Source organism: Macrobrachium nipponense, chromosome 15, assembly GCF_015104395.2.
Source record: "Macrobrachium nipponense isolate FS-2020 chromosome 15, ASM1510439v2, whole genome shotgun sequence".
NCBI lineage: Eukaryota > Metazoa > Arthropoda > Malacostraca > Decapoda > Palaemonidae > Macrobrachium > Macrobrachium nipponense.
Genome location: NC_087208.1, coordinates 18,628,096 through 18,649,375, shown reverse-complemented (window position 1 = coordinate 18,649,375; position 21,280 = coordinate 18,628,096). Strand labels below are relative to the sequence as shown.

At 36.0% G+C, this 21,280-nt stretch overlaps 1 protein-coding gene across 1 annotated transcript; it reads left to right on the top strand.

The window, feature by feature from the left end:
- Positions 1–11,560: 11,560 nt before the first annotated feature.
- LOC135227013 (digestive cysteine proteinase 2-like) lies at positions 11,561–15,345 on the top strand. Its single transcript, XM_064266777.1, has 6 exons — positions 11,561–11,719; positions 12,355–12,507; positions 12,823–13,002; positions 13,784–13,969; positions 14,176–14,341; positions 15,026–15,345. The coding sequence occupies exons 1-6, from the start codon at positions 11,651–11,653 to the stop codon at positions 15,229–15,231; spliced, it is 960 nt and encodes a 319-aa protein (XP_064122847.1). The 5' UTR covers positions 11,561–11,650; the 3' UTR covers positions 15,232–15,345.
- Positions 15,346–21,280: the final 5,935 nt, after the last annotated feature.

Here is a 21,280-nt window from a genome sequence, read left to right as displayed (position 1 = left end):
ATCTAATAACGTATTTTCATTTGGGGAATCATTCTACAAGCAAAAATTCGGGTGTAGTATGGGTAGTCCTTTAAGTCCTGTTTTAGCTAATCTGTACATGGAATTCTTTGAAACTACAGTAATAAATGCAATAAAACCCAAAAACATGCTGTGGATGAGATACGTAGATGATATCCTAACATTTTGGGATAATAGGTGGGGTAATTTTAATGAATTCCTCTCAAATTAAATGCATTAGTGCCCAGCATCAAATTTAAAGTTGAATGGGAAACAGGCAACAAAATTCCTTTTCTTGATGTTTTAATAATCAGAGACACGACAGAATACAAATTTACCATATACAGAAAACCAACGTTCTCACTTTCATATATTCACTACTTTAGCTATCACGACATTACTATCAAGATAGGTGTAGCTAGCAACCTATTCTTAAGAGCCTTACGAATTTGTTCCCCAGATTTCCTGGAAAAAGAATTTGAACTAATTCGCAAGCAACTTTCGTCTTTAAAGTATCCTGGCCATATAATTGAGAAAGCAATTCAAAAAGCAAACGTCATTTTCTACCGACCCCCTAAAGACAAGACCAGAGACACACCCAACAATAAAATAAAAATTCCTCACCTGGAGACGATTAAGAGAGTAACCCACACCCTTGGGAAATCCAACCCTTTTGCATTTACCTACCCAAACACCTTAGCCAAATCCCTGATTAACGTCCAACAAAAGACATCTCCCTAGGACTCTGGGGTCTATGAGATCCCATGCCAGGACTGTGACCAATCTTACATCGGATTTACAGGTAAATCACTTCTCCAGAGATTAATACAACACAAACGGTCAGTTAGGTATGGACAACAGAACTCAGCTATTTTCAACCATATAAATGAACATAACCATAGAATAAACTGGAATTTGTCATTTGTAATTTATAGCAGCAACTGCCGGTACAAGAGTCAAATGATGGAATCGGCCTTAATAAAAGAGAAGCAGGTAATGAACATCTCAAAAGGCGCGTGGATTTCAGATGTCATCGACGAAGTTTTCATTCAACCAACGCTTAAGAAGATTAAAGGAAGATTATCAGCGGGGTGACCTAAATTGCCTTACTTGTGGACGGATCTCTTGGTATAAATACCACCTTTTCTGTAAACTTTTCTCATTCATATACCTGAAGAGAGAGACAGCAGTCTCTGAAATATAGTACTTTTCTCTTTACATTTTGGTGTTTTATGGGCTCCTTTTATTAGATGGAATTCTGTTGTTACAGAACATTTTTACAGTCATATATATATATATATATATATATATATATATATATATATAATATATATATATATATATATTATGACTGGTAAAAATGTTCTGTTACAACAGAATTCCATCTAATAAAATGAGCCCATAAAAACACCAAAATATTGAGAGAAAAATATTATATTTCAGAGACTGCTGTCTCCCTCTTCAGGTAGATGAATGAGAAAAGTTTACAGAACAGGTGGCATTTATACCAGGATATCCATCCACAGGTAAGACAATTTATGTCACTCCTGCTGATAATCTTCCTTTAATCTTCTTAAGCGTTGGTTGAATGAAAATCTTGTCGATCACATCTGAATCCCATGCTCCTTTTGAGATGTTCATTGCCTGGCTCTCTTTAATCAAGGCCGATTCCAACAATTGACTCTTGTACCGGCAGTTGCTGCTATAACTTATACATGACAAATTCCAGTTTATTCTATGGTTATGTTCATTTATATGGTTGAAAATAGCCGAGTTCTGTTGTCCATACCTAACTGACCGTTTGTGTTGTATTAATCTCTGGGGAAGTGATTTTCCTGTAAATCCGATGTAAGATTGGTCACAGTCCTGGCTTTGGATTCCGTAAACGCCTGTGTCCTGGGGGATGTCTTTTGTTGGACGTTAATCAGGGATTTGGCTAAGGTGTTTGGGTAAGTAAATGCAAAAGGGTTAGATTTTCCGAGGGTCTGAGTCACCGTCTTAATCCTGTCCAGGCGTGGAATTTTTATTTTATTGTTGGGTGTATCTCTGGTCTTGTCTTGAGGGGTTCAGTAGAAAATTACGTTTGCTTTGTGAATAGCTTCCTCAATTATATGGTCAGGACACTTTAAAGACGAATTAGTTCAAATTCTTTTTCCAGGAAATCTGGGGAACAAATTCGTAAGGCTCTTAAGAACAGGTTGCTGGCTACACCTATCTTGATAGCAATGTCGTGGTAGCTAAAGTAGTGAATGTATGAAAGTAAGAAAGTTGGTTTTCTGTATATGGTAAATTTGTATTCTGTCGTGTCTGATTATTAAAACATCAAGAAAAGGAATTTTGTTGTTTGTTTCCCATTCATCTTTAAATTTGATGCTGGGCACTAATGCGTTTAATTTTGAAAGGAATTCGTCAAAATTGCCCCATCTATTATCCCAAAATGTTAGAATATCATCAACATATCGCATCCACAGCATGTTTTTGGGTTTAAATACATTTATTACTGTAGTTTTAAAGTATTCCATGTACAGATTGGCTAAAATAGGACTTAAAGGACTACCCATATTACACCGGAATTTTTGCTCATGGAATGATTCCCCGAATGAAAATACCTTATTAGATGCACATAATTCAACTAACTTTATTATTTTGTCAAGCGCCAATGGGAAATTATCTGAATAGGGGGATAATTTTTCCCTCAAAAACTGAAGAACTTCCTGTACTGGTACTTTTGTGAGTAGGGAATCTACGTCAAGGCTTAAAGGTTTTATGTTGTGAAGCGGTATATGTGCTTCTCTGAATTCATGACAAAAATCTTCTGAATGTTTAATGTGAATGGGAGAAAAAGTGCCTAAAAAAGGAGAAAGGAGGCCAGCTAACCATTTAGAAATTTTGTAATTCAAAGCTCCGGCACATGAAACGATGGGTCTGAATGGAAGATTGTCTTTGTGAGTTTTTCAACCATATAAATGAACATAACCATAGAATAAACTGGAATTTGTCACGTATAATCTATAGCAGCAATTGCTGGTACAAGAGTCAAATGCTGGAATCGGCCTTGATTAAAGAGAGCCAGGTAATGAACATCTCAAAAGGAGCATGGGATTCAGATGTGATCGACAAGATATTCATTCAACCAACGATTAAGAAGATTAAAGGAAGATTATCAGTGGAAGTGACATAAATTGTCTTACCTGTGGATGGATCTTAGTATAAATACCACCTTTTCTGTAAACTTTTCTCATTCATCTACCTGAAGAGGGAGACAGCAGTCTCTGAAATATAGTATCTTTCTCTCAATATTTTCGTGTTTTTATGGGCTCCTTTTATTATATATATATATATATAAGACCTATCATGAAAGATTAATATATATAATAATATATATATATATCTATCTATATGCTATTAATCTATATATAATATATATATATATGATATTATATATATATCTATATCTGAATCTAGATCTATATCTATACTATCTATATATATATATTATAATATATATATATATATATATAAATATATATATTTAAGTCTACATTAATATTGTTCGAGTTACTAGTGACCAACGTATCTAACGTATCTTAGAAACGTTTTTATATATATAGATAATATATTATATATATATAGATATTATATATATATATATATATATGTCTAATCTGATCTTATATAATAATATACATTAATTATATCATATTATATATATTATATTATTTTCATATTTTAATGTCTACAATTAATATTGTTTCGAGTTACTAGTGACCAACCGTATATTAACGTATCCTTAAAACGTTATATATAATATTATATATATATATATATATATATATATATATATATATATATATATATATATTATTTTTTTTTTATATATATATATATAGATTTAGATATATATATTTATGTCTACATTAATATTGTTCGAGTTACTAGTGACCAAACGTATCTAACGTTATCTTAGAACGTTAGATTGATAGATATATTAGACTAATATATATCTCATTATATAATATATATATATATATATAATATTATAATAATATATATATATTTATATGAAGTGATCCGTGTAACTGCTACTTATTGAAATTTTTATTTTTGTTATTTAAAAAATCCTCCTACTTTAACATTTTCCCCTCGAGAACTACCAGTTATGTATATAACTTAAAGTCTAATATGAAGAGTAAGAGAGAGAGAGAGAGAGAGAGAGAGAGAGAGAGAGAGAGAGAGAGAGAGAGGAGTTTATATCCAAAGAGGTGAGAGACTCGTTCTTGAGTGATAGCAGATTAGATAAGAGAACAGAAGAAGAGCTGGAGAACAGGCAATTTCCAGACTAGGCAATCAAAGGAGAGAAGCAATTCAAACAGTTCTATTATCGCCGAGAGCAACAGACGGGAAAAAACACTAATAACCCAGACATGATTCCGCCTTTTGCCGGGGAATGTATCCTAATTCACCCGGACATTATTTTAATTGGAGCGTTCATTGCGCCTGTACTCGAAGCGCGAAGAAGAGGAAAGAGTCTATTGATAAATATGGCATCATTTTGCCCGTCCGCAGATCTCTCTCTCTCTCTCTCTCTCTCTCTCTCCTCTCTCTCTCTCTCTCTCTCTCTCTCTCTCTGTGATGAAGTCATTTTCGCCAAGCTGTCCGGCTCATTACTCTTAATGGAAAGTTGGATTGGGTGTAATCATCTCATTCTCAGTTCTCTCTCTCTCTCTCTCTCTCTCGCTCTCTCTCTCTCTCGAACTATTGATTTACGTCAGTGCCATTGCTCTAATTACTGCTGTCGCTTTCCTAGAAGTATTATAAGATTTTATGAATTTCTTTATAGTGATTAATTAAACGGTATTTCATAAGGAAACAAATGGAATCCGATTTGACATGAGTAGCAGTATTGACATTGCTAGCATTTATGTCAGAAATTTTAACTCTCATCTGCTGTGGGTAAGATTGGGACTTGTTGGCCCACTTGCCCGTTTTCGTGGCTGTGTGTTGGTTCGTGTGTGTTTTATTAGTTTCAACACTAGCAGAACTAAGACTAGTAGTTTTTCCGAAAATGGTGGAATGATTCTTATAAGACCTATCATTTACACTGATAATTAATTTTCTATTATCATCGATCTCAAAACTCTAAAAGATGCTTTGAATATAAGATGGATGAAATTAATGTTCATTTTCCCGGGCTTGTTATGATTTCGTTTTTTACTTTTATTCATCTTTTTTTACAAGAACAGTCTAAAGGTTAGAGGCTACTGTTTCTTGGACAAAGCAGCTGACTGAATCTGGTCAAAATAAGTAATAAAATTCTTGGCACATTTCTGCAGTTAATGGTTAAATAAATCGGGCAGATACCTAATTAATGACAAACTTATCATTCATAATGAGGCATTTAAATCTTTCCATTTATGGGCTTTTTTTTTGAAGGAAATGATTCAGATAAAAATTTCATAAAATCGATCAAAAGAGAAAGAGAAGTGTAGAGTGTCGTTTACTCTTAAACCCCCAGGAGTTGTGTAAGGGATTCTCAGTAGTATTTCGTAACGTGCCTACAGTTCCACGTGAATGCAACATGAGGGTAGAGCCATTCTAAAAATCTCAATCTCGACCAGAATGCTACGCGTGGGAAAAATGCTGCCACCGGATATTTGAACAAAACCTTCCTTGGTTTGAATGCACTTGGTCCTATGCTTTAGACATCAGACTAGAGTCATCTGCAGGGCTGGCTGCCCTTGTGCGTTTGCGATCACACTTCCAAATGGTTGAATGATTAAAAATATCCCATGGCTATCAGGTAAAAGCATGTCTAATTCAGATAGTATTTTTTATGTCTACATTAATATTTTACCTCAGTTGCATCTAAAATGTATTAGCTACTTAAGTTCCATGGTGACTAAAGTCTAGTAGTATTCAGTTCCTGCTTGCTTGTGATTATTTTGTTCATATGGTTCTTGTTAGGCAAGTTCAATGAGCTTAATCGAGGAGTTGAGTCAGCGAAAGATTAATGAAACAATCTGTACATTTGTGTAGGTATTTCAGTCATTGATCAGGTAGGCGTTTGTGTCACCTTTGAATGAGTGACTGAATAAGCGCCGTGGAAGCAATAAGAAAAGTGGATCTGAAAAAGCATTACTAGTTCAAAAGACAGGAAGGAATGGAGAAGTTCCATCAATAACCGAACCGAGAGAATAGGTGCAGATAGTCATTGTACCGTTACTTGGAAAGTTATGCTGGACATTTTGTAGGAAGTTGAAAGAAATAAAGTAAGTCGGGAGATTCACTGAGTTTTGATGATGGTCTTCGACGGAATTTCGCTACATTGAGAGGAAGACACATGAAAGTAAAGAACGTCATTGAACGTAAGAGTCTAAAATCTTGTCATTGTCGATGTGATCGTGCTGCTTGTAAACTGCTTCGCTTCCGTTTCCGTTATTCAATCCTGCGCGAGTCATCTCTGTTAATTGGAAGTTTCTCCCATCTAGGATTTGTTGAACTGATAGTGATCTTCTGATCACCAAAAGCTGAATTGCCAATCCGCGTCTATATTTTAATATTATATTCATTTTCTTTTATCATTTCTTGTTGTTCTGCTTATTCGAACAACTGAATCTGGACTAGAATTTTGTTCACTGTCTACTAAAGTGGTATTACGTTACTCTTTTATTCTTGTTCTTGAACTGCCTATCTAATTTCTGTGCACGTCTAATTCAAGATAAAAATTGATGATTGCAAGGTACACGGCTTGGAGGATGGAAAGAAATAAAAGCAAGTTTGAAACTGTGAAGAGATCTTTAAGCCAAAGGTAAATTCTCACGTATAGTAGACCTCGATCGTACAAGAAGCAATATTTTTCTTGCATTTTTTTAATTTCTTAGTTTTCTGTCTTCCCTCAGAGCTTAAAACCTACCGAGGTCACACTGCTGCAAATTGCTCTGTTGATCATCCACCTTCCAATCATCAAACGTACCAAATTGCAGCCCTTTAGTCTCAGTCATTTCGATTATATTTAAGGTTAAAGTTAGCCATGATTGTGAGTCTGGTACCGCCCTAGGAACCAACAAAACAGGCCACCACCGGGCATTGGTTGAAAGTTTCATGGGCTGCGGCTAAGCGTTTCAAATACCGGAGTTAATTATGCTGGTAAGTGGGGCATGGGTGATAGAGCTCCTGCGTACTGCAGTGAATCCACGGGGAAGCCAAACTGAGGCAAGCCCTGGGAACCCTTTTTCAAGGGCCAGTGAACTTCAGCTGAGGCCGAATCCTTGAACTGAGGAGGTCTTAACCTTTCGAAGACTCCAGACCCCCAATGAATTGCCCAATATGGCTCCATACCCCCTTTGCTTAAGTCCACTTTAGTCCTATTTGTTGACAATACAACTTAATATATCTATACTCTGTTTTTTTTCATCTGTCCATCCGCCTGTGGTATTTTGTATGGTAACACTGCGTCCCGAGCCTTAGATAGTTACATTCAGCTTACATTCAACGGTTATAATAATAGCCTATTTCGAATATTAACGGTGTAATTCGCATACAGTAAATTATTGAAACACTTTTCAGTTGCAAATGTACACCCAGATATCCTTTTATTTACCTACACATTTACCTACAAATAGCGTAACTATCTAAAGCCCGGGACGCAGTGTTACCATACAAAAACACCACAGGCGGATGGACAGATGAAAATAAACAGAGTATAGTTTCATACATAATTTAGGTAAGAATATCTAGGAATAGATCATACAAGAAAATCAAAAGCATCTATGGTTGAATATATAGTTATCTCTTGACAAAATGTACCCATGTATACATTGACACATTAAAATCAAATCTATATAAATATCCAGAGATCAAGTCCCATACCCCCAGCATGTTGTTCTCATAACCGCAATGGGTATGGATACCCCCTGTTCTAGAACCCTTGATTTATCTGGGGCCTTGTCTGTTAAGCCACGTCATCAGTCATATAAGAGTTGCTGTAAGAAGTGACTAGGAGGTTTTAGTGCCACTTTTTCTGGTGAGGATCAAACTTATGGATAACCGTCGTAACGAGCAGTGAGACGAGGGCCAAAGGTTAAAAGTATAATGAATCCATCAAGATTTTAACTACCTGAATATCCAGATACAGGGTATGGTGGTTCGAGTGGCAGATAGGACGACGTAATGGGATTTCTTAAATGGTGATGCGAATTTCTGCAGTCTTCCTTGCCCACAGATGAGGTTACCTCCCCAATTCAAAGGCTGTTACGAAGCGTCACTACTAAAAAAGGATAATCTTTTGCTTTCTCCTTTATTTTTAATACAAACATCTACGTAGCATCACCTCATGGAATAGTTGGAATTCTCCTGGACGTGGATTGTTTCTCTTATTTGCTTATATATATACTATACTATATATATATATATATATATATATATATATGTATGATGATATATAGATATATATATATATATGTATATGTATGTATGTATGATATTATATATATATATATATATATATATATATATATATATATATATATATATATATATATATATATAAGCAAATAAGAGAAACAATCCACGTCCAGGAGAATTCCAACTATTCCATGAGGTGATGCTACGTAGATGTTTGTATTGAGAATAAAGGAGAAAGCAAAAGATTATCCTTTTTTAGTAGTGACGCTTCGTAACAGCCTTTGAATTGGGGAGGTAACCTCATCTGTGGGCAAGGAAGACTGCAGAAATTCGCATCACCATTTAAGAAATCCCATTACGTCGTCCTATCTGCCACTCGAACCATAATACCCTGTATCTGGGTATTCAGGTAGTTAAAATCTTGATGGATTCATTATACTTTTAACCTTTGGCCCTCGTTTCACTGCTCGTTACGACGGTTATCCATAAGTTTGATCCTCACCAGAAAAAGTGACACTAAAACCTCCTAGTCACTTCTTACAGCAACTCTTATATGACTGATGACGTGGCTTAACAGACAAGGCCCCAGATATATATATATTATATATATATATTATATATATATATATATGGGATGTATGTAGGTATATATATATATATGTATATGTATGTATGTATATATATATATATATATATATATATAGACATATATATATATACATACATACCATACATATATATATATATATAAATATAATACATATACTATAATAAATATATGATATATATATATATATATATATACATATATATATATATATATATATATATATATATATATATATATATATATAGATATATATACTTTTGATTTGTTCCGGAAAGGCCAGCCGGGGTTCTCTTGCAAACTAATTTCGCCAGCTGAAGATCATTAAACTTCGCGGACGGCGTCCTGGTAGTAATGACTCACTTTGTGAATTATAGATTTCGTTCGAGAAATCCCTCTGAATCGCTGGCAAAAGTTAGCCTGGACCGGCAACTTCCCCCTCCGACCCAAATGCGAATTAGCTTGATTTTCGCCCCCTTTGAAGTCATTCAAGGAAAAAAGGGCAGGTTGCCATTGCGAAATTAAGGCTACTGCTTTTGGCTGTAATGAGATAAGCCCTGGTCCCGCTCTGAGAGGGAATTATAGAGGAAATAATCAAAGAAATTATAATTTTATTCCGCTGCTCGACTTGGCGACGTGAATGCTTCCCACTCAAGTGATTTTCTGTCTATTCACGACGGAGTGCTCGCGCGCGCGCGCGCGCCATGGAAACGACGGGGAAAAACGACGGGAAAAAATAGCCAGGCAGAAATACTCATTAGCATTGAATCGAGCGGTTGAAAAGACCTGTACAGAACGTTATTTGATAAACATCATTCGTTTATGAATACTAATTGAAGGGTCTGAATTCTTCTTATCCTTACTAAAGAGTTTTCCGAAAGATTCGCACATTTGAGCTAAAGAATCACAGGCGGCCTTTTCGATGCGACTGAACTCCACGAAAATATTCCTGCTCGCCCGCTCGAGTCAGTCGGAGGGGCACAAACACTCTTAAGGCCCCCCATACACTGAACGATTGTCTGAACGATTGTCGCTATTGACCCACACACACACACACTATTCAGACAGTATGAACGATCTCCGCACTGATTTCAGTCTGAACAAAGATTTTGTCTCGAGAAGACATGGCATCATCTCTAGAAGAAACGCGCGCCATAGCGTCATATCGGCAGACAAACCTATACATTGAACGATCTGTGTATGACAGACTTAAGTCGCAAGCCAGCAACCAGAAGATTCCCGCGAAGCTCCGCCCACTTTTGCATTTAGACAAGCCCATGCACTGTTTTTGCGAACGAAACAGACAGTCGCTCAGACAATCGTTGTGTATGGGGCCTTTAAAGAGGGAAAGGGAAAATGCGACCCTTTTTCAACAGAAGATCGGAAAACGCTTCCTCTGTTGCAATAGGCCTATGCATTAGGTCTGTCTCCCAATTGTTGTTAATGTGCCTATTCTTTCAACAGAACCACACAGGTGAATATAAATACATACATACATACATACATACATATATATATATATATATATATATATATACATATATATATATATATGTGTGTGTGTGTGTGTGTGTGTGTGTGTGTGTGTGTATGTATTTGTGTTGATGTAAATATGAATATATATAAATAATCATGCATATAAATTATTACCATATATGGCTACATATAATCTAAAACATCTTTGCACACGTAATCATGATCATAAGATTTTTGTACAATATTTACACAAACATACTTATATATATAGATTTATATACATATATATGTATGTATATATATGCCTAAATATATGCATATATACATTATATATGTATATATATATATATATATATATATATATATATATATATATATATATATATATATATAATGTACACATCGATATGAGAATATACAGGCTCATTGATGTGCTACTTCTCCAGCACTCAAACCATTATCAGGGGTTTTGTACCCAAAGCATGAGAAGTCATCCAGGTGCATGCATTGGAAAACTGCAATGGTCATCTTGGACTGACGTCAGTCTTGAGTCCCTTGGTATATATAGGGGACTGACGCCGGGTCTTCTTTACTCCTGACAAGGTAAGTCTTTGGAAACTTTCAAGTCTGTGTCCGTCAATGCATAGTACGGATACTGACTCTGTAGTGATTGTAAAACATTTATTAATTCTTCATTATCTTCATAGCAGTTTACTTTGACGTAGAAGCTATCGTTTATGGTGAATATTTCTATCCCACATATTTGTGTTAATTTTTTCAATGTTGTTTTCTTTCAAGACATTCTGAACAAGGTTTTGGAACTTTAGCCTGCTATAATGTTTAGATTATCCTGATGTTCAGTTACTTGTAATTTATATATATCTATTAGATGTTCTAAAGTCTGCAGTTAAAAGCTAAACGCTGCTCAAGAAAAGAAGTCTTTTATGAATTTTGTAAGTCTTACTGAAAAGTCTTAACTCATCGTTTCATTCGAATGATTTATGGTGTTTTACGGAGGTGACAGTAAATATCCCCAGCCGATATCATTGTAACCTAAGGGAGGTGCAGAGCAGTGACAGCAGCCAATCAGGCTTAGCTCTATGATATCGCTTGCGGGTATTTACCGTCGGGTAAAAGAACATAGATTATAATTCTGTTGTTTATCAGATGAAATTCGTGCTCTTCCTCTGTGGTCTGGCCATCGCTGCCGGAAGCGAGTCGTGGGAAAGCTTCAAGGTTTGTATTTCTGTCCTTTTCTGTTGTCGAAGTATGCTAACAACTTCTTCATTCACTAATCGTTTCATTTCTAGTGAATGACCTTTGACTAAAGTGACTGAATATAAAGCTGAATATAACATCTTTTCCTCGGGAGCTTAGCAAATAGTAAGAAGAAGATTTTGTTTTCATTTTCAAGTGGACATTTGGTTCAATGGGAAATCCTACTTGGCCTCTTGACAAAGTCCTCTCCTACGCATTTACTTTATATGTAAACTATTAGTCACTATATGATATTCATAAACTTCCACTGGAATGGCTAAAAGAATACCCAATCCAGGAGTTCATTTCGTCATTCAGGACTGTGCTTTATATTCAGAATTTTGGAATGGTATTCTCCTAGATGCCAAAATATTTTCATCATTTGCTGCCAATGCGTACTTTTATAATAAAAGCACTAATACCCATGTTTTTCAAATTTGGTAGACTTTTGAGAAATGCATGAATGTACCTCGATAGTAACTTCTTTGGTGTATTTACAAGGTAGATGAAAATCAACAATCGAGAGAGTTTTCTGGCACTTTATGTAAAATACGATTTTATCAGATGTTAGAGGAAAACTGTAAGTAATTTCCCCCCCAAATCGCTCTTTCCAGTTGACCCATGGAAAAGCTTACTCCAACGCCAAGGAGGAGCTTTACAGGAAGACCATTTTCGAGAACAACCTGAAATTCGTAGCGGAACACAATGAGCTCTTCCAAAAGGGCGAAGTCACCTTCACCGTTGCTATGAACAGATTTGCAGACTTGGTAAGTGAACGGTGTGGAATTATGAGAGGGGATGTTTGGCAGACACTGTTTTCGTATTGCTAGTGTTCGGTCAGAGAACCTTTTATAAGTTTGCTGCTCATTATGATAGGGTATGAAATACAACGTTTAAAACAGTTCGGACAAACAGTCTGTGTATGAAGAGATATTCACTCGGTTAGTCATACAATCATGGCTGATTTTGAGTTTGTGTATTTTATGTTATACAAATTTATCATTAAGCTTCATGAATCCTTGGAAGACGATCCATCCTCACGAATGGTAACATCCCTCATTATTTCTCTCCTACTTCGACAGACCACAGAGGAGTTCGTAGCCCAGATGACTGGTCTGAATAGACTGGAGAGGAGAGTTGGCCAGGTGTTCGCTCGCTTCCCGCAGACCCCCAGAGCTGCCGATGTTGACTGGAGAGACAAGGGAGCTGTCACCCCCGTCAAGGACCAGGGACAGTGCGGATCCTGCTGGGCATTCTCTACCGTAAGTCAATTACAGAGGAAATAGCCGTGTTTATTTTTTTGTGGCCATTTTCACTTAAAATTCATTCATAATTGCCGCCAGTAATATACATAAATTTATGTATATATATATATATATATATATATATATATATATATATATATATATATATACATGATAGTTATTTCACTCAAAATGATTTGAACAGTATATATATGATTTCTCCAAATTTCTTTGAAGTTAGAGCTCAAGACTTTATTGATAGGCGTATCTAAAAAAGAGCAAAGAATTTGAGAAGTTAAGAGGGCGTTGTGGCTATTACAATTTCATATTATATAATATATATATATATATATATATATATATATATATATATAATATATATATCTATATTATATATATATATATATATATATATATAAATACACACATATATATATGTATATATATAGATATATATATATACATATATATATATATATATATATATATATGTGTATATATATATATGTATATATACATATATATAGTACTATATATATATTATATTATGTGTATACTTTTAATATATATATATATATATATATATATATATATATATATCTATATATATAGGTTATGCATTATTCCTTATGGAGACTAACCTCTGTAACAAATTTCTAAAATTGGAAGGACTCTAATGGTCAAGTACTGGTATCCATTAAGTAAGAGAAAAAAGATTAATGACGACTTAAAGTATCTCGCTTTGTATCCAGCTTAAATGGAAAAGAACATTCTTTTATGAATGCAAATCTCCCAACAGACTGGAGCTCTCGAAGGCGCACATTTCCTCAAAACCGGAACTCTGCCAAGCCTCTCCGAGCAGCAGCTGGTAGATTGCTCAACAGAAAACAGCGGTTGCAACGGAGGCGTTGTGCAGTGGGCCTATGACTACCTCAAGTCCTGCGGAGGAAGCGATAGTGAGGCTTCATACCCCTATGAGGCTATTGTGAGTCCCACCCTACTTTACTTTCACGATTCTTGTTAGAGTCACAATATTGCCATTTATGTCTCATAATTTAAAACAGAAGTGTGGGTAACGTATGTAAGCAAGTTTTATGCGCATTCAGAAATGTCTCGCAAAGCGCAAAATTAGTGAGAAATAAAACCAACTTTCAACTGACGCCGAAAATATCGCATTGCTTCACATCTCAGGACAACACCTGCCGCTTCGAATCGCAAGATGTCATCGCCACCGTCAGTGGTTACGTAGACATTCCCTTCGGCGATGAGGAGACCCAGGCTGCTGCCGTCCACGACGCAGGTCCCGTCAGCGTCTGCGTTGATGCCGGCCACTTGTCCTTCCAGTTGTACGACTCAGGTGGGTCTCGTTTCCAAAACCGTCAACCCCCCCACCCCCCACCCCATCCCATCTCTCTCTTTGCATTCATTCAGTGACAGAGGATCAAATCTTGAACGAGTAAAGTAAACATTCATTATACTCTAAATTAGGTCTGACCTAAGTAAAGAACGAAGCAAATACTGAGATTCTATATCTAGGTATTATGGCTTATTCATTTCCTGTGTAGTCTTATTACAAATGATCTTTCTGTTGACTGTTTATGATTAATATCAGTGTGAAATGACCGTCACTTTCACTTTCAACCTAGAAATAATGAAGATTCATTGATTTCCTTATTGCGACTGTATTACATTATTTGTTTTTCCAGCCTTTTGTCTTCTTGTTGGTTTTATTTGTTCCTAGGCGCCGTCCATTAGAAGGAATCCTTTGCTTTTAGGCAGATCTTAATTGCGTAAAGTTTTTAGTTTTTATGCTACTGAATTCAGGTAATGAAGAATTGTATTAATAAATTGCATTTCTTTGGTCTAAAAATTCTAGATTTGATAAATTATTGAACGTGATGAGTTTTTGTTGAATAATTCAGAAGCACAATAATCATTAAAGTAGATGAGAAATAATATCATCGAAGAAGATGAGGGAGGAGAAATTACAGAAAATAGGAACCATTTAAATTTCAATTTGGCCTTTTTTTTTTGTCTGCAGGAGTCTACTACGAAGCAAACTGCAACCCCTTGGGCATCAACCACGCCGTGTTGGCCGTCGGCTACGGAACCGAAGGCGGCTCCGACTACTGGATCATCAAGAACTCGTGGGGCAGCAGCTGGGGTGAGTCTGGATACATGAAGCTCACCAGGAACAAGAACAACCACTGCGGTGTTGCCACCCAGTCTTGCTACCCAACCGTCTAAGGATGCTGCGACGCCAGCATCTGTTTCATTGTCACGGAACAACGACTTGTACATCATGAATATCAATTAGCACTTTTGTTGTAAATGAAAGGAAAATAAAATACTATGCAGTCCTATGTTTGTTTACATTTCCAGTTTCCAGGCCTTTATTCCGAGTCGTATTTCCATCATGGGTTGCCGAAGTTCTTACTTCAACAAAGGGACTTAAATTGTGAGGGATATAGGCAACATATTTGCTTTATCCGTGAGCGAAGACAAACGAGAATTAATTTGAAAATAAGAGGATTTTCAGAAGGAAGCATTTTACAAAAAAAAAAAAAAAAAATAAATAAATCATATTTTCATCCTTTAGTTCCATTCTGCAACCCTTCGACTGCGATAATGATAATACTATATGTATGATTAAATATTTTCCTTGTGATCTTCAATTGATCTCGGGCTTTTCATTACTGAAGGATGCATGAAATTTAATGTCAAATTAGAAGGACGTTTAATTCAAGTTATCAGAAATCGCTAATATTGTTGCAGAAGACGAAACATGCTGCTTTAAATCTTACAAACATCTCTGTCACCCTTAACCTTATATAAAGGAACAATTATTTATCTAACCTCTTCCTTTGGAACATTTCCGAAGTTTCTTCGGCAGAATTGAGTTTTCTGCGCAGCTTATAATTCTGTATGAAACTCTCAGCCGTTTGTGATGGCCTCTGTTCTTACGCTGCCAGACGCTCGATGATAACTAACTTTACCCCCAGATAAAATAAACACTACTGAGGCTAGAGGGCTGCAAGTCGGTATGTTTGATGACTGGAGGGTGGATGATCAACATACCAATTTTAAGCCTTCTAGCCTTAGTAATTTTTAAGCTCTGAGGGCGGACAGAGAAAGTGCAGATGGGCAGACAAAGCCACCTCATTAGTTTTATGTGATAGAAAACTAAAATGAAATAAACAGTTGGATACCTTGGTCTTGAGAAAAGAACAACGGACAAGAAGCTGATGAAAAGTGTAGAAATTAGAGGCGTTGGAAGGAAAGAGTAAAGGAGGATTTAAAAAGGGCTGAATAGATGGAATGGTGGATTTACCGCAACGAAAGGGCTTGAAGTAGCAAACTTCGAGTATAGTAAATATTGTCCTGTCTTTTCTTCATGGAGACATCGCCTGATATGGGGCCAAATGAATATTGGGTTACACACACACACACACACACACATTTATATATATTTATATTTTTATATAAAATATATATATATATATATAATATATATATATATATATATATATCATATATATATAATATATATATATATATATCACATACACGCAAACACACACACACATACGTATATCTATTATATATGTGTTTCTGTGTGTGTGTGTGTGTTTCTGCGGGTAGGTTGTTTGATGAGTTTCGTGGTGTTTGTGACAAAACGGTTTTATGTTAATCATATTTATTTTATCTCCATGAGAAGAGAACGTTAATTCACGATGTTAACTAATCTTTATTCCTGGGCCCACGATACTAACATATGTTTTGACTGGATGTTTGGTCATTTTTCTTACAGCAATAAAAAAGTATTTAGTTGGAAATCGGAAGTATATCTGAATCAGATTCGCTTTCTCATTTAATGGTGCTGAATTACTGCAGTCCGTTAGAGAGAGAGAAGAAGGAGAAAAAAGAGAGAAAGAGAGAGAGAGAGAGAGAGAGAGAGAAGAGAGAGAGAGAGAGAGAGAGAGAGAGAGAGAGAGAGGCACACCGAAGCGATCGAAGGAAATAATTTGCGAGTAAAATATTCGATGGAAGGGAAATTGTAAAGTGGAATAGCAGTAATTGCAGGAGGGGTAGGGGTAGGGGGGGGCTAGGGTGGTGGGGAACAGCAAAAGAAAAGCAAAATGAGGACACAGAGAGGCGAGAAGGGTAAAGGAAAGATATCATCAGCGAAAAACTCCTTCATCATAATTGCAGTGGGACACATCACCCTCCTGCACTGGAAATGTAATATGAAAATAAATGTGTAAACGAATACATTATACGTGAACACAAATACACACGAACGCTCATGAATATTCCGGCATTAAAGGATTCTTCACGAAATAATTAAATATGAAAAACAATGGAATGAAAGTTCGTATTTACAACTATTTATGCTATCTTTATATATAGAAAGACCATCTTCTTGTTCATTTTTGAAGGTCATATTAGAGACAAAGGATCCATTGGCTTTGAAAGAGTCTGGCTGGAGTGGGAAGCTTTGTTTAGGCCCAGCCATTTATGTTTTTGTGTGTTTATGTTTGTATATATGTATACACACACATAAATATATATATATATATATATATATATATATATATATATATATATATAGGATATATATAGGCCTAGGTTTTTGATTAATAATATATTGTCCATGTGTTCCCTGTGACCTATGGAATGTGGAGAACAGTGCAGAGGTGACGACCTGAGAGTAGCTGACAATGAGTTTCTGGGGGTGGCGTGAGATAAAAATGATTAGTTCGACAAGTCAATGCACGACAGTTTTATGAACTCTTCTCAAAGTGCCTTTGTGAAACTGGATGCAGCTAGAACCGTGAGGCGCTATCGAACTGTGTGTTCGTATGTGCGTGTGCGCCTCTTTCTGTTAAAAGTGTCATACCCAAGCCTATGGGGGGATTTTGACAAGAGGGCTTCAAGTCACAGGCAAGATGCCGTGGCATTCGCCGGGAGTTTTTTATTAATAGTGTTTAGTGTCCGGTTGTTTGGGTAAGTGTTGAAGTGCTTTAGCCAAAGGGATGGCTTGTTTGATGTCTTGTAAGATGTTCCATTTTATTAACTTTGTCTTTAAACTTGTGTGTGTACTTACCGGGATGTGTTCTGTATCTTTGAAACAGACGGATCTGGAATGCCGGGGGAACAAAGAATTCCTAGAGGGGTGTAGACTTTTTTTGGTGACTAGACATTGTACTGTTTTTGAGTTAGTCTGTAAGACTGGATTGCTTGATTGATTGATTTATTTATTCTTGTTAATAAACGTTAATGTTATGATGCAACTCTCTCATTTTCATTACCTGTTAGAATGGAGAGAAAGAGGTGGAGAGAGAGAGAGAGGGATTGCCGAGAGAGAGAGAGAGAGAAAGGTTATGAGTAATGGGGTGTGTGGGTCTGCCTTCCGTTTCGTGTCCACGCTTACCTTATGAATAATGGGTGGAGAATCCCCCCAGTTACAGTGGTGGCAGGCAGTTAAGAGGGGGTATAAAAGTTTTCTTTCTTTTTTATGCCTAGGAACGCCAATGTAGAGATGGGTGGCCAGTTAGAAAATAAAAGGGGTTATGGCTTAGCGATGGTTTTCGAACAACAAAGCCTTGGTGGGATTGTGGAAAATCGTTAAACTGTTAGTTTTCAGTTACTTAGTGAGAAAAAATGAGAAAATATCTGTCTGTTAACTGTGCTAAAGGGAGGGAAGGATTTTATTGGACTCAGCATTTTTCCCAGGGAGTCAGCCTAGAAGCAGTGAGCGCACCCAGTATGACTTTTGCTTATGCAATGAGTGTGTTCCGAGATACCCGTGCGGCGGTCGTTGTTAGTATCACTGCCGCGTTTTACGAGAATTTTGAGTTCTTTTTGTTCCTGTTATGGAGTGGTGAGTGTTAACTATTGTTTTGAAGGAGAGGGTTTTTGTTTAAATATTTCAGGGTTATGGGATTGGTTCAAGAGGTCAACAACTTTTCTTGTCTTTGCCCCATAGTGACGTGTTTTCTTTATTTGCACGTGTTTATAATAGATGTATGCATTCGTCTTTGTTTAAAACATAGGGGTGTATTTTTCTATGCATGTGAACTGTGCTTAGATAAGCATATCTGGCTTAGAGACACAGCAGCCACAATTTTACGGGCTCAGCACATTTCTGCAGAGAAGCGCGTTGCATTGCGAGGGTATTGGCATCCCTCGGGGGGATAGTTGCATGGAGGGTACTACTGGCCTCCCTCGAGAGATAGTGCAGGGGAGGGCACTAGTGTATACCTTGAGAGGGGGTCCTCAGACACTGTTCAATGGGAGATGGGGTTACTGCTGTGTATGCCTCGGGCTGCTCTGTCGTTTGACTGAGGGGTTGTTCTCACAGGGGGGAGAAATTTGTTTTCTCATTGTGGGTGAACTCCCCCTTTTCCTTTTTTTTTTTTTTTTTTTTTTTTTTCTCTTTGTGTTGGGGTATGGGTTTGGCCTTGACATTGAATGCTAAGATATCAGCTGATTAATTAGTTGATGAAGTGAAACGCCCGTAGAGTCTTTTTTTTAGAAACGAGATTTTTTTTTTTTTTCTCTCTTGGACGAAGAGAAAAGGAAATAAAAAGAGATTTTTCTTTTCCGAAAATGCGGGGAAAAGTAGTTAACATGCACGGGATGTGTTATATATTTTCTTTGTACCTTGAAAGACACAAAATATATTGGGGAGACACAGATTATTTTTTTATTGTGTTATAGAAATTACTTTGAAATGCCGATGATTGGTGTTGTATCTGTGTTGTGTGGCAATGGCGTTATGTCATGGTGAATGCTGGAGAAATTGTGTGTCATAAGATTCAGCAATACTAGTGTATGCTATTTGAATTTCACCTTTACTTGAGATTTTTGCAAGAGAATTATTGCTGTGGAGAGTTATTATTATTACTATTAATAATTGTTATACATGAGATGTGTCACGGGAGGTTTGCTTAAGTATAATTATCATTATGGGAGAATTGTTTTACGAGAGAGTTTTGAGATATTTCATGGGAGATTAGTTGATAATTATTACAGATAATTATTCAAGGAGAATTATTACAATGAATTAATGGGAGAAGTCTTGTGTTAATTATTTGTTGAGTTTTTGTAACTTTGGAGAATATTTCAGTGATTCACGAGGATGAGTTTTGCTGAATCTTGATGAATCTGATTGAATCTTGGTGAATTGTGTGGAATCTTGCTGAATTTTTGCTGAATTTTTTACTGAATTTTTGGAGAATGGACAAGCATTGACATTGGTGATATTTTTTTTTTGTACTGATACTGATGATTTTGATGATAGCAATTTTTTTGGTGATTTTGTGATAATGATATTTCTGATACTGATTTTTTGTATACTAATACGTGGGCGTTTTAATGCTATCAAGGGAGGTGAAATCCTTTTTTTTGATTTTGGGAGGAACTAACAACACATTATTTCTTTTGTTTTCCTCTTTTTTTTTTATGAGTTCAGCAGATAATTGCTTGACATCTAGTGAGTTACGGGAGATAGTTAATGGTGCCGTTGATTTTTCTTTTCTCCTTTTTTGAAAATTAGCCATCGCTGACACAAGTTTTTTTTCACCATGGGTGAATTTGAGTTTATTTTTTCTCTCCAGTTAGTGTGAATATTATCTCAGTTCATGACTTAGAGTCATTGTTCGGGAACGTGTTCGTGTTTTAGCTATTTGATGCTATAGAGAAATATATGGGAGAATTTTTTGCACGTTTTGAATGCATACGTAATGGCACTACATTTTTTCTCTGGATATTTGTGTTCCAGAAATTGTGAGTTTTCTTGCACAATACAGTTGTTGTATTTGTGACAACTTTGTGAGAGATAGGGAACTTGGTTAAGTTTTCTAGTGGCTTATGTCGTAGTGCATATGGAGAAGTCTTGGCTAAGACACTGTGAATTTGGAGTTCTGTTATAATGAGTTGTGGCACATTGGTGATTTTTTCTAGAATCTTCTAGACAGTTTTTATTTGCCGAGGTTTTGCCCTTTTTTTTTTAGCAATTATGCTAAATGGAGAGAGTTTTTATAGTTTTTGACTATAACATTGAGTTATTCTCTGGAGAATTGGAGTTATAATTGAGATAAAATTGAGATATATTATTTTGGAGAGATAATTGGAGGTATATATTATTTTGGAGAGATAATTGGAGGTATATATTATTTTGGAGTTATATTTGAGATATAATATATGGGAGATATATTTTGGCCATATTTGATATTTGCCAATAATGTGATGAGAGCTATGTTTAGTTCAATTATTTTGCAGCCATCTTTGT

Excerpts from the sequence above, each read along its gene's own strand:
- LOC135227013 (XM_064266777.1), top strand. The coding sequence starts at position 11,651 with ATGAAATTCGTGCTCTTCCTCTGTGGTCTGGCCATCGCTGCCGGAAGC. Across the intron at positions 13,003-13,783 it reads CCTGCTGGGCATTCTCTACC|ACTGGAGCTCTCGAAGGCGC; the intron begins GTAAGTCAATTA and ends ATCTCCCAACAG. Across the intron at positions 14,342-15,025 it reads CTTCCAGTTGTACGACTCAG|GAGTCTACTACGAAGCAAAC; the intron begins GTGGGTCTCGTT and ends TTTTGTCTGCAG.